The 12591-nt window shown below is 50.5% G+C and overlaps 1 protein-coding gene across 1 annotated transcript in view; it reads right to left on the minus strand.

Annotated features, from left to right (window-relative positions):
* The window catches only part of ARHGEF16 (Rho guanine nucleotide exchange factor 16), a gene marked incomplete at its 3' end in the record, with an annotated part of 39587 nt that overhangs the window by 10079 nt on the left and 16917 nt on the right, over positions 1–12591 (minus strand). Inside the window, exons 3-5 of the mRNA XM_015411097.1 lie at positions 5864–5915; positions 2379–2551; positions 111–167 (exon numbers count right to left, since the gene is read on the minus strand). Of these exons, the coding sequence (XP_015266583.1) occupies positions 111–167; positions 2379–2551; positions 5864–5915 (282 nt within the window). The remainder of the gene's footprint in view (positions 1–110; positions 168–2378; positions 2552–5863; positions 5916–12591) is intronic.

Here is a 12591-nt window from a genome sequence, read left to right on the forward strand (position 1 = left end):
ACTGCTAAGCCGGGGAAAGGCACTTCTCAGTGCGCCTCTTTCTCAATTTCCCAGAATCCACAGGCACTGATTCCTTCTAGCACTCTTTCTCACCCTGGGGCGTCACTCACCTCTTGTCTCTTGCGCTCTTCAGGGGAGATCAGCTCCAAGATGCCCGCTTCCTGCACCTGCCAAAGGCAACCTTGAGTGAGTGAGGAAGGCCCACACCTCCAGTCTCACACACCACCTTGCTCTGAGCCTCCTGGGGGAGGGGGCTGTGTCTTAAGGGGAAAAGATGACCAGGGAGAGGGGTGACACCTTTTATAATTAATGCACTATGTGGAGTAAGTTTTTTTAAACTCTCCCTCTCTCAGAACTCAGGGGCATGCCATGAAGAAGAAGAAGAAGAAGAGATTGGATTTATACCCCGCCCTTTACTACCTGAAGGAGTCTCAGAGCGGCTTACAAACTCCTTTCCCTTCCCATCCCCACAACAGACTCCCTGTGAGATACGTGGGGCTGAGAGAGCTCTTACAGAAACTGCTCTTTTTCAAGAACAGCTGTGCCAGAACTATGGCTTGTCCAAGGTCATCCAGCCAGGTGCAAGTGGAGGAGTGGGGAATCAAACCCGGCTCTCCCAGATTAGAGTTCGTGCACTTAACCACTGCACCAAAGTGGCTTGGATGGGCGGTAGCTTCAGGAGACATTTCTTCACACAGTGCACCATTAGCTTGTGAAACTCACTGCCACCAGATGTCAAAAGGCAGGGGGACCTCTAAATACCATTTCCTGGGTGTAATGACCAGAGGAGGAACTGACCTCCGTAGCCTGCTCCTAGGGGTATCTGGGGGGTCATTCAGAAACCAGATCATAGAATCACAGAGTTGGAAGGGACCTCCAGGGTCATCTAGTCCAACCCCCTGCACAATGCCGGAAATTCACAACTACCTCCACCCCACACTCCCCCAGTGGCTCCGGCTGTATGCCCGGAGGAAGGTAAAAGACACTGCTAAAGGCATTGTTAAGGAGCTGCGGTGGCTCAAGTGGTTAAGACGCTGAACTGCAGGCTGTGGGGGGATTTCCAAATCAGCTGTCATCTCACCTGCACTCTGCAGGCCAAAGCAAACACAGATGCAAAGGCGGATTTCGCCAAAGCTCCAGAAGGAGCCTGCTCAGGCAGTCTTACTGTAAGGTGGAGCCGCTCCATATCAGCATTAGTATTGTCATCATCCTTCCACCATGTCGTCATCGTCATCCAAGGAGGGCATTTCAAAGAATGTCATCAGGAAGAGAAAGGAGGGTGGAATAGCAGCCACAGGGCGGCAGGGTGGCCCCAGAGGGAATGGCTCCTTTGGGCCAAACTCTTCCCCACGACTTCCTCAAATGTGTGTGGCCACTGCAGGGGATTCCCAGCAACTGTGTCAATCGCTGAACCTCACAGGCAAGGAAGGGCGTGGAGGGAGAGCAAAGGGTGACTACTGATCCAAACAGTGAGGAAGCAGACTTGCCCCAAGGCTCACAAATGCAGTCAGCTTAAAACGGGAGTGAATACTAGTCCAAAGCGGCTTTTCCTGTAATAGGTCTGCTCCTCTCGAAATGCAAATGCAAATGCACCAAATTCAAATGCAAACTGCAGGCATCCAAGGCCTCAATTTGCCCCAGGCCTTGCAGGGAGGTGGGAGGGCTTGAACCCTTCAACCGCTGCCGGGCTTAGTCTAGCGAGCGGCCAGCCTGACTGCAATGCCTGATGAAGGTAAAGGTTTCCCTTGCTTGAAAGCCAGCCGAATCCGACTCCAGGTGGCCGTGCTCATCTCCGTTTCCAAGCCAAAGAGCCAGCGCTGTCCGAAGACTTCTCCGCGGTCGTGTGGCCGGCGTGACTAGACGCCAAGGCCTAATACTCGGTGGCAAGTGGTACACTTTGAATGCTAGTTCGGTCCCTGGCATCTTCAATTAAAAGAACTCCGGAAGCAGCTTTTGGGAGAGAGATTTCTCTGCCCAAGACCCTGGAGAGCTCCTGCCAGCCAGAGTAGACAATGGCAGGGTGTGTGTGAGGCTCAGTGGTGGAGCATCTGCTTGGCATGCAGAAGGTCCCAGGTTCAATCCCTGGCATCTCCAGGTGAAAGGACCAGGCAGTAGGTGTTGTGAAAGACCCCAGCCTGAGACCCTGGAAAGCGGCTGCCAGTCAGAGTAGACAATACTGACCTTGAGGGACTGATGGTCTGATTCAGCTTCGTTGGCTTATGGGCACAGTTAGAACGGACAGTGGCCCGACTTAGCAAAGAGCCGTTTCATAGGTATATCCTACAGAAGGCTCACCAGCAACTCATGGCATGGCGCAAGGGGAAAAAATATTAATTGGAAGATCCCTTTCCGGAAAGGCGGTGACCTCTCCTCCCTACCTCGGGGAGTTGGCTCCAGGTGAGGTGGGCAGGCCGGTAGTTCTTCACCATGATGACGGAGTCTGCGGCGGGGGACTCCTCGGGGATGGTGTCCACCTCCAGCAGGTCGTCATCCGACTCGTGACAGGTGGAGTTCAAGCCTCTCTCTCGGATCTCTTGATACAGGCGGGGGTCTGGAAGAGAAGCCAGGACAGATGTGGAGGCTGGCCTATAGCTGACGTGGGGCCCGCGGGGCCTGGCCCCCTAGTGTTTCTTCTGGGCCCCCTCCGTCCTGGGCTAACCCCAAAGTGCAACTTGCTGCCTGCACTGGGCTTTGATTTCATTAGCTGCCCCCTCCCCCCAAAATTCCCCAGCTACGGGGCTGTATGGAGTTGCTGAGAAGCCCCTCCCCCACTACTTCCTGGGGTCTCCCATGCCCCTTCCCTGAAGTCTCAGATCAGAAGGAGAAGAGACTGGATTTATACCCCGCCCTTCACTACCCGAAGGAGTCTCAGAGCGGCTTCCAAACTCCTTTCCCTTCCCCTCCCCACAACAGACACCCTGTGAGGCAGGTGGGGCTGAGAGAGCTCTGACAGGAACAGCTCTTTTTTTAAAGAACAGCTCTGACAGAACTATGGCTTGCCCAAGGTCATCCAGCCAGGTGCAAGTGGAGGAGAGGGGAATCAAACCCGGGTCTCCCAGATCAGAGTCCACGCACTTAACCACTACACCAAACTGGCTCAGCCAAGACCCACCCCACAATACACGATGCAGCTACCCTGCTGAAGCGACACTTGGATTGGGGAATTCCTGGGAACCCTCGAGTTCCATGGTAGGAGAAAGACAGACTGGAGACGCACAAAACTAACGAACAAACTGAGACCGAGTTTCAGCTTATCTGAAGGCCACACTTGGTGTCCACCAGAAGCGGGGCCTTTTGGATTGTGGCCCCAGAGTTCTGAAGAACCCTTCTGTGGGCAGTTCATTTATCGCTGGTTAAATGCCATTCCCCCAAATAAGCAGCATCGAGGGGTGGAAATGCTTCTGCGACATTTTTGCACAAGCAGACATTTTATCGGCCCATCAAATTAGCACCGTGAATGTAACAGGCGTTTAACTGGGGAGCCAGGAGTCTATCCCCAGGCAGCAGATATGAGAAAATCCCTGACTTTCTCTCTCTCACACACACAGTACGTTTACTTCTTGTTTACGAGACACAAGAAGAAAGGGCTACCTCTGATCTAATTGGAACTGAAAGCTTCTCGATTCAAACATAAGAACATAAGAGACGCCAATGTTGGATCAGGCCAAAGGCCCATGCAGTCCAACACTCTGTCACACAGTGGCCAAAAATACCAGGGGCCATCAGGAGGTCCACCAGTGGGGCCAGGACATTAGAAGCCCTCCCACTGTTGACCCCCCCAAGCACCAAGATGACAGAGCATCACTTGCCCCAGAGCCCCTATCTATACCTTGTGGCTAATAGCCACTGATGGACCTCTGCTCCATATGCTTATCTAATTCCCTTTTGAAGCCGTCCATGCATTTCTGAAACACATTTCTGAAAAACACGTGCTCCACTGTAAAACCTCTCAGTTTGTATAGAAATCTTTCCAAGAAGGTTTTGAATTCAGCATTTGGGAGGTGGGGAACTCCCCTACTACAAAGAACCAGAGACAATGGTTTCTCACTGTCTCTTGCCTTTACAAGCTCTGCAGGCTATTCTGTTGATACAGATCATGTTTCAAACACTGTGATTTTAGCTGGCTCTGCTGCTGAAAAATAGTATTTATAGACGGTCTGTGTGCCCAACCCAATGTTATAACTCCAGAGGTATATTTGGTATTAGTAATTCATTGCTGGGAAACTGCCTTTGACCAAATACAATAAACAGTAGTAGCCGCAGCTGATAAATTAAGTGGGTTACAGGCAGGGCTGGCTCCCGGTTGGGGCGGGGTGGGGGGAGAAGAGAGCTAGTTAACTGGCCGCAGCCTCTCTCCTCAGATCGCAGCTCCACCGTGTTCCTTTAAGTGGGGCCCAGAAGAACCACGTTTCCCTGCGTACCCCTTGACACGGGAAATGCCAGAGCGGCACAGAAAGCCCTTGTGATGTGACGTACCCAGAGAGAGTGCACGCAAGCAGAAGCCAATGTCAATAAGGCTCAATGGGCCCTCCTGGCTATCTCAGTCCTCGGCACTGCCCGGTCAAAACCTGCCCTGGGCACAGGAGAGCCATTCCAGGGCAAGAATCGTCGTTCGCAGCACTGGAGCTTCAGAAGAGCCCTTGCGTTCAGACATTCTGACGCCCTTCCCCGGTTGAGAGCCTCTGAACATGTGCAGAGCCCCCCCGGCAACAAAAAGATCAAACATCTGGAAAGTAGATGGTCTCCATATCAACAGCTTTGAAGCACAGACGCACTTTGCATTTGTGTGAGGTTTGCTTAGCTGTTCAACGCAAGCGTGCATCTCACCGAACATACTTCTGCAGCCAACGCTCCCTCTAAGCTGCGGAGTCCGGTGAGCAAAAATTCTACTTTGTGAGCTACTGGCATTACGGTTGTGAGCGATTGATTGGGCTACTGTATAAATTAGTTAGCTCTGGAGCCGTCCTTCCAAAGACAAAAATGCCTGAGCTGGAGGCTAAAAAAACTGTGAGCTAGCTCACACAAACTTGGCTTAGAGGGAACACTGTTCTGCACATGTACATTTGGGGTGATGCGCTGGCAGAGCCGCTTTGGTTGGCCTGAACACTGCCCGTGCCACCCAAAGCGCAGAATCTTGCTTTCTTCCCAAATCTTGCTGGAGGACAAATTCAGGGAACTGATGCTCTCCTTTGCAACAGCTGACTCTTACGGACTTGACACATTTATACTGCGAACCGAGCTACCACACAGCACATTATTATTCCACCCTTCCTTCGAGGAGCTCTGGAGAGTGCGCGTACACAGTTTCCTCCTCTGTTTCAGACTCCCAGCGACTCCATGGGATAGTCTGGGCTGAGCAAGAAAGGAGGACAGGCTGAAGACCTCCCCGTGAGCTTTGTTCGTCAAGCGGGGATTGGAACCTGGGTTGCTCCTGCCCTAGGACGACTCTCTAACCACGACACCGCCCGAGCTCCGTCTCCCCTCTTCTCCCAGAAACAGCTTGGGCATTCCCTGGAATCCAGTAGCCTTGCCTACTCCACACTCACCATCCTTGAAAGAGCCTCCATGCCGGTGCATCCGCTTGCGCCCAAAGGTTCTCTGTCAAAAGCCAGAGAGAGAGAGAGATTTCGTCAATGTGTACATGGACACCTCAGTCAGAAACCCAGATGTGGCTCCCAGCCTCCTCCCCTGCCCGACTCCAGATCCCAGTAAGATCTCCCATTCAGGTGGGCCAGCCATGTTGGTCTGATGCAGCAGAACCAAGTTTGAGTCCAGTGGGACCTTGAAGAACAACAGAGTTTGACTGCAAGAAGATCAAATCAACCAATCCTCAAAACAGTAGCCTTGCCTACTCCGCACTCACCATCCTTGAAAGAGCCTCCATGCCGGTGCATCCGCTTGCGCCCAAAGGTTCTCTGTCAAAAGCCAGAGAGAGAGAGAGAGAGAGAGAGATATTTCGTCAATGTGTACATGGACACCTCGGTCAGAAATCCAGATGTGGCTCCCAGCCTCCCCCCATGTCCGACTCCAGATCCCAGTAAGATCTCCCATCCTCTCGCTTGGATTCAGGTGAGGCAGCCATGTTGGTCTGATGCAGCAGAACCAGGTTTGAATCGAGTGGGACCTTGAAGACCAACAGAGTTTGATTCTGCTTTTGTGTGCAGGCAGAGTTGTCTGGAAACTCTCCCTCCGTTTAGCAGGGATGCCGTGAGCACGGCCTCATCCTTGTCTTCATTTTGCCCATTGTCACTGCTGATCCTGATTCCTCTGTTTGGGGCGAGGGACCACGGATGGCTCAGCGGAACAGCATCTGCTCAGCATGCAGAAGGGTCCCAGGTTCAATCCCCGGCATCGCCAGCTAAAAGGATCTGGTTGTCCGTGATGTGAAAGACCTCCCCCTGAGACTCTGGAGAGCCGCTGCCAGTCTCAGGAGATGAGATCCACCTTGGCAGACCACGGGATCGGACTTAACAAAAGGCGGCTTCATGCGCATGCGTTTGGTAATAATGCGCGCGTATTGTTATTACGCTATGCTCATGTCATTTTAATAGCAACAGCGCTATCAAATTTGTTTAAAAGACAAACACACAGATGAAGCAGTCCTATGCCGAATCAGACCAGTGGTCCGTCAATGTCAGTACTGCCTATTTATTTATTTACTTTATTTAATTCATGTGTACCCTTGCCTTTCTCTCCAATGGGGACCCAAAATGGCTGACATCATTCTCATCTCCTCCATTTTATCTGCACAACAACCCTGCGAAGCAGGTTCTTCTGAGAGTGTGACTGGCCCAAGGTCACCCAGCGAGCTTCCATGGCACTGGTGGGGATTTGAACCTGGATCTCCCAGAAACTAGTCCAGCACCCTTAACTACTACGCCACATTGGCTCTACCTGCACACAGTCTACTGAGACCAGCAAGCGGCTCTCCCGGTCTCAGGCAGAAGTCTTTCACACCGCCTATAACCTGATCCTTTTAAGTGGAGATGCCAGGGACCGGACCTGGGACCTTCTGCACGCCAAGCAGATGTTCTGCCACGGAGCCGTAGCCCCTCCCCAAATGCAGTTACATCCAGAGCAGGGGGAAAGCTCCATGTCTGAAACGGGGACTTGCAAATCAAAACAGTGGTTCCCTTTGGAACCCTCTCCAGTTAACATGATTGTTATTATTTACTCAGGAAGGAATGTGAGCAAGTTTTTCAGGCAGTGCTCAACATTTCCGGTTGTCCCTTCATGGCCCCCAGTTTCAGCCTCGAGCATTGTTGTTGTTTTTTACTACAATTTCGCAGGGCCTGCAAGACGGAGCTCTTCCGCCAGGCTCCCCCCCCCCCTTCTGGTTGGCCTCCCATCGGTGTCCTGGATTCAAACAGCCACCTGGGAATCCCACACTCCCGTCCCATCTTAACTGCTGAGACATCCGATTAGATCTTGCACGGTATTTTATGACTTCTGTACTGTTTTAATTTGTTGTTTTAAACTGGTTTAAATTGTTACTGTAAACTATATTAATATTGATGGGACCCGCCTGGAGCCTGCTTGCGGGGAGGGCAGGATACACATGTCCAATAATTTTTTTAAAAATTGTTTCCTTGTCCTGCGGCTGAAGCAAAACATGTTTGTTAAAGAGCCTCCAAGAGGGAGACACAAATCCAGTCTGAACAGGCCGGCTTGGTGGCCAAACCCCTTTGCATCCGGCTGTTACTCCTTAATGATTTACCAAGCCTCGCTCCTCCCCGCGGCCACTTCTGACCCGCGTACTAATATCATCATGAGGGGGGGGGGTAAAAAAAGAAAGATCATCCGGATTTGGCCTGAGGAAAACAACCGCAGATCATGCAGAGTTACGTCGCAGCGAAAGCCAGCTCACGGCAAGGGGAATTTATTTTGTATTTTCCCACTAAGACGTTTCTCTGGAGAGCCACAGATTTCAGCCAAAGTAGAGCACCAGGAGAGGCGTCAGTTTTAGAGACGAAAGGCGAATTTAGAAGAGGCCGCTAAGCTACAGGCTGTTTGACTTACTACACAATAGTGGGGCATGTTTCCCTTCAGGGAAGGGACAAGGAAGCAGCAATTATCTGCGGCAAAAATCTGTGAACACCCGGAAGACTCACACACACCTGAATTTTTGAGCGTTTGACAAGGATGCCTGGCAAAATGAAGAGTCATTTCAGGCCGAGCACAGAGGTGCTCACCCATTACTACCCGTCCCCAATAAAACACTGTCCCTGCATTTGCCTTTTAAAAAAATTGTGTGTGTAAAGTGTTATCAAATCACAGACTACGGTGACCCCGTTGAGGGTTTCAAGGCAAGTGATTAAGCAGAGGAGGTTTGCCATAGCCTTCCTCTGCAGTCTTCCCTGGTGGTCTTCCAGCCAAGTAATGAAGTATCTGAAGCAGTGACTCACGAAAGCTCATTCCCTGCCACAAATTTTGTTCGTCACCTAAGGTGCCACCAGACTCTTGCACGGATTTCCCACAAGCGCTGCTTCACCCTCGCTCTTCCCTTTTGCCCCCGATGGTACGTGTCAATTTCACACAAGCTGCTGCCGGGCTGCATTTTGCCGGCATAAGTACAAACAGACATCATCTTTCTCACCAAATGCAGAAGACTTAACATTATACCAAAGGGACTGAGAATAAAAAAAATCCACTACAATCCCTCTCTGAAGACGTGAGCCGTGGCTCACGAAAGCCCCCTACCCTGCCACAAATTTTGCTAGTCTTTACGGTGTTCCTGGACTCTTGCTCTTTTCTACAGCCAAGTACTGACCCGTTTTCGCTTCCAATATCTGACAAGATCAGGCTGTACTATACCCTTCCACATCCCAAAGTCCATTATGATTTCTTTAACGACTTTTTGTCATTGATCTTAAATATGGTCCTAGTCGTCCGTAGTGAAGGCTGGGGACCAAAATGTCAGGCCGTGGCACTGGACACTTCAAGAACGGCTGGGGTGACAAAGTGGGTTTGAAGGGGGAACCTGGAGGAGGGAAGCGACTTGAGCCACCAGGGAAGGGAAGGCTGCCGCTCTGTAAACAGAAGGCAAAAGAAGAAGAAGAAGAAGAAGAGATTGGATTTATACCCCACCCTTCACTCGGAGTCGCACCCTGTGAGGTAGGCGGGGCTGAGAGAGCGCCGACAGAAACGGCTCTTTTTCCAAGACAGCTTATCAGAACTACGGCTTGCCCAAGGTCATCCAGCAGGTGCAAGTGGAGGAGTGGGGGATCAAACCCGGTTCTCCCAGATTAGAGGCCGCACACTTAACCACTACTCCAGACTGGCTAGAGGGGCTAGAGAGAAATACCTGGAGACTTGGGAGGTGGAGCCTGAGGAAGGTGAGGTTTGGGGTGGGGAGGGACTTCACTGGGATATTGTTGTGTTAACTGAGCAAGGTAAATAAAGGAGAGCCACAGCTATGTGTGTTTGAGCTTTAAAGTAAAAGTAACCTTTATCTAGAAAAGGGAGGGGGGTATCCAGTTGGTGATAAATAAGAAAATGCATTCTAGCTTTCTAGTTCTTGTTGTTGTTCAGTCGCACAGTCGAGTCCGACTCTTCATGACCCCAGGGGCCACATCTTAACAGTCACATGGCCAAGGACGAGAGACGGCAAGTCCGTCTCTGCTCACAACTCTCAGAACAAAGGCAGGAAATGCTGCCATAAAACATCAAACACATGCGCAGGTGACCAAAAGCACATCTTCAAACCAATATATTAATCAGCCAATGACAAGACTAAAGATCAATTCTGTCACTAAATACCACCCACTCTAACCCAGGAAACTTTCTCTACTTCTAAGTGGCTACAACTTAGCTAGGTCACATCCTGTTTACACACAACATCAGTTTGACTCTATCGTGGCCAAAGTGTTGACAACTTGCAAATATTCCAACAGATATAATGCTATAGAGTCTACATTCCAAAGTGGCCATCTTCACCACTGGCAGGGCTCTTTTTGTAGAAAAAGCCCAGCAGGAACTCATTAACATAACAGGCCACACCCAACAGCAGAAACTCATTAGCATATTAGGCCACACCCCTGACAGCACAGCTCATTAGCACTTTAGGCCACACCCCCATGTTACTAGAAGTGTGGTCATCCAGCCACACCCACCTTTCGCTTCTTATTCTGTTTACCTTGTTTGTTGTCAAAACCCAGGGCGTTTTTTGTAGCAGGAACTCCTTTGCATGTTAGGCCACACACCCCTGATGTAGCCAGTCCGAATGAGTTCCTGCTGTTGGGTGTGGCCTATTATGCTAATGAGTTCCTGCTGGGCGTGGCCAGCTCGGGAGCCAGCCGGAACTCCGTTCCTGTGCGTTCCTGCCCAAAAATAGCCCTGTTCACCAGGTGAACTGATTGCTGTCGCCTGGAGATCAGCTGTAATAACAGAAGATCTCCAGCCACCATCTGGAGGTTGGTAACCCTACCACAGGCCCTCTATAAATCAGTAAAAAAACCTGTGCTTTACAAAGCTTTTACTGTTCCCCTGTTCCCAGCAGTGTGTATATTGGCTGGAACAGGAGTACCTTAGATTTATGTTGAAGATGCTTTCAGACTTGTTCAGTCGGATGATGCATTCATATTTGTTTTAGTGTTCTATGACTCTGCTGTACATAATACTCAGGGCTGTGTACACAGACATGAAAGCAGGCAGGCCAGAAATATTCCAAAACCAACAAAGGAGAAGATGCCTCAGGATCAGACTTTGATCCATCAGTGGTGTTCTGAACCTGCAGTGACTCTCCAGCAAGCTCAGGAGAAAGAAGTCTTTCCAAAGACCTGCAACTTTTTTTTAAACAATGGGAGATGCCAGGAATCGAAGCCAGGACCTTCTGCAGGCCGAGCAGATGCTCTGTCCCCCAGCCACGGCTAGGCTGAGCTGGGACTGTAGTCTGCCCAAGTTCACCGGGGAAGCCCTTTCTCTCCAGGGATCTGAACCCAGTTCCCCTGCCCAACATAGTCCCAAATAGGTGCGCATGCAGAGGAGAGACACAAGAAAGGAGAGCCCATTTAAGGTCTTACCTCATGCTGGGAAATTAAAGGAAGCCATGAATGCAAGGCCTTGAACCGGATGGCCCGGGCTAGCCCGTCTTGTCAGATCTTGACGGTACAAGAACCAAAAACCAGTGGGAGAAAATGCATTCTAGCTTTCTAGTTCTTGCTGCTGTCCTGTCACACCGGCGAGTCCAGGGGCCACATCTTAACAGTTACATGGCCAAGGACGAGTCCGTCTCTGCTCACAACTCGCAGAACAAAAGGCAGGAAATGCTGCCATAAAACACCAAACAAATGCGCAGGTGACCAAAAGCACACCTTCAAACCAATATATTAATCAGCCAATGACAAGACAATTTTGTCACTAAATACCACCCACTCTAACCCAGGAAACGTTCTCTACTTCTAAGTGGTTACAACTTAGCTAGGTCACATCCTGTTTACACACAACATCAGTTTGACTCTATCGCGGGCAAAGCGTTGACAACTTGCAAGTATTCCAACAGATGTAATGCTACAGAGTCTACATTCCAAAGCGGCCATCTTCACCAGCAGGGCTCTTGTTGTAGAAAAAGCCCAGCAGCAACTCATTAGCATAATAGGCCACACCCAAGAGCAGAAACTCATTCGCATATTAGGCCACAAACCTGACAGCACAGCTCATTAGCACATTAGGCCGCCACCCCCATGTTACCAGAAGTGTGCTCATCCAGCCACACCCACCTTTTGCTTCTTGTTCTGTTTACCTTGTTTGTTGTCCAAACCCAGGGCCTTTTTTGTAGCAGGAACTCCTTTGCATGTTAGGCCACACACCCCTAATGTAGCCAATACTAATGAGTTCCTGCTGTTGGGTGTGGCCTATTATGCTAATGAGTTCCTGCTGGGCGTGGCCAGCTCGGGAGCCAGCCGGAACTCCGTTCCTGTGCGTTCCTGCCCAAAAATAGCCCTGTTCACCAGGTGAACTGATTGCTGTCGCCTGGAGATCAGCTGTAATAACAGAAGATCTCCAGCCACCATCTGGAGGTTGGTAACCCTACCACAGGCCCTCTATAAATCAGTAAAAAAACCTGTGCTTTACAAAGCTTTTACTGTTCCCCTGTTCCCAGCAGTGTGTATATTGGCTGGAACAGGAGTACCTTAGATTTATGTTGAAGATGCTTTCAGACTTGTTCAGTCGGATGATGCATTAATATTTGTTTTAGTGTTCTATGACTCTGCTGTACATAATACTCAGGGCTGTGTACACAGACATGAAAGCAGGCAGGCCAGAAATATTCCAAAACCAACAAAGGAGAAGATGCCTCAGGATCAGACTTTGATCCATCAGTGGTGTTCTGAACCTGCAGTGACTCTCCAGCAAGCTCAGGAGAAAGAAGTCTTTCCAAAGACCTGCAACTTTTTTTTAAACAATGGGAGATGCCAGGAATCGAAGCCAGGACCTTCTGCAGGCCGAGCAGATGCTCTGTCCCCCAGCCACGGCTAGGCTGAGCTGGGACTGTAGTCTGCCCAAGTTCACCGGGGAAGCCCTTTCTCTCCAGGGATCTGAACCCAGTTCCCCTGCCCAACATAGTCCCAAATAGGTGCGCATGCAGAGGAG

The sequence above is a fragment of the Gekko japonicus genome, unplaced genomic scaffold (assembly GCF_001447785.1).
Source record: "Gekko japonicus isolate JY-2015 unplaced genomic scaffold, Gekko_japonicus_V1.1 scaffold411, whole genome shotgun sequence".
In the NCBI taxonomy this organism is placed as follows: Eukaryota; Metazoa; Chordata; class Lepidosauria; order Squamata; family Gekkonidae; genus Gekko; species Gekko japonicus.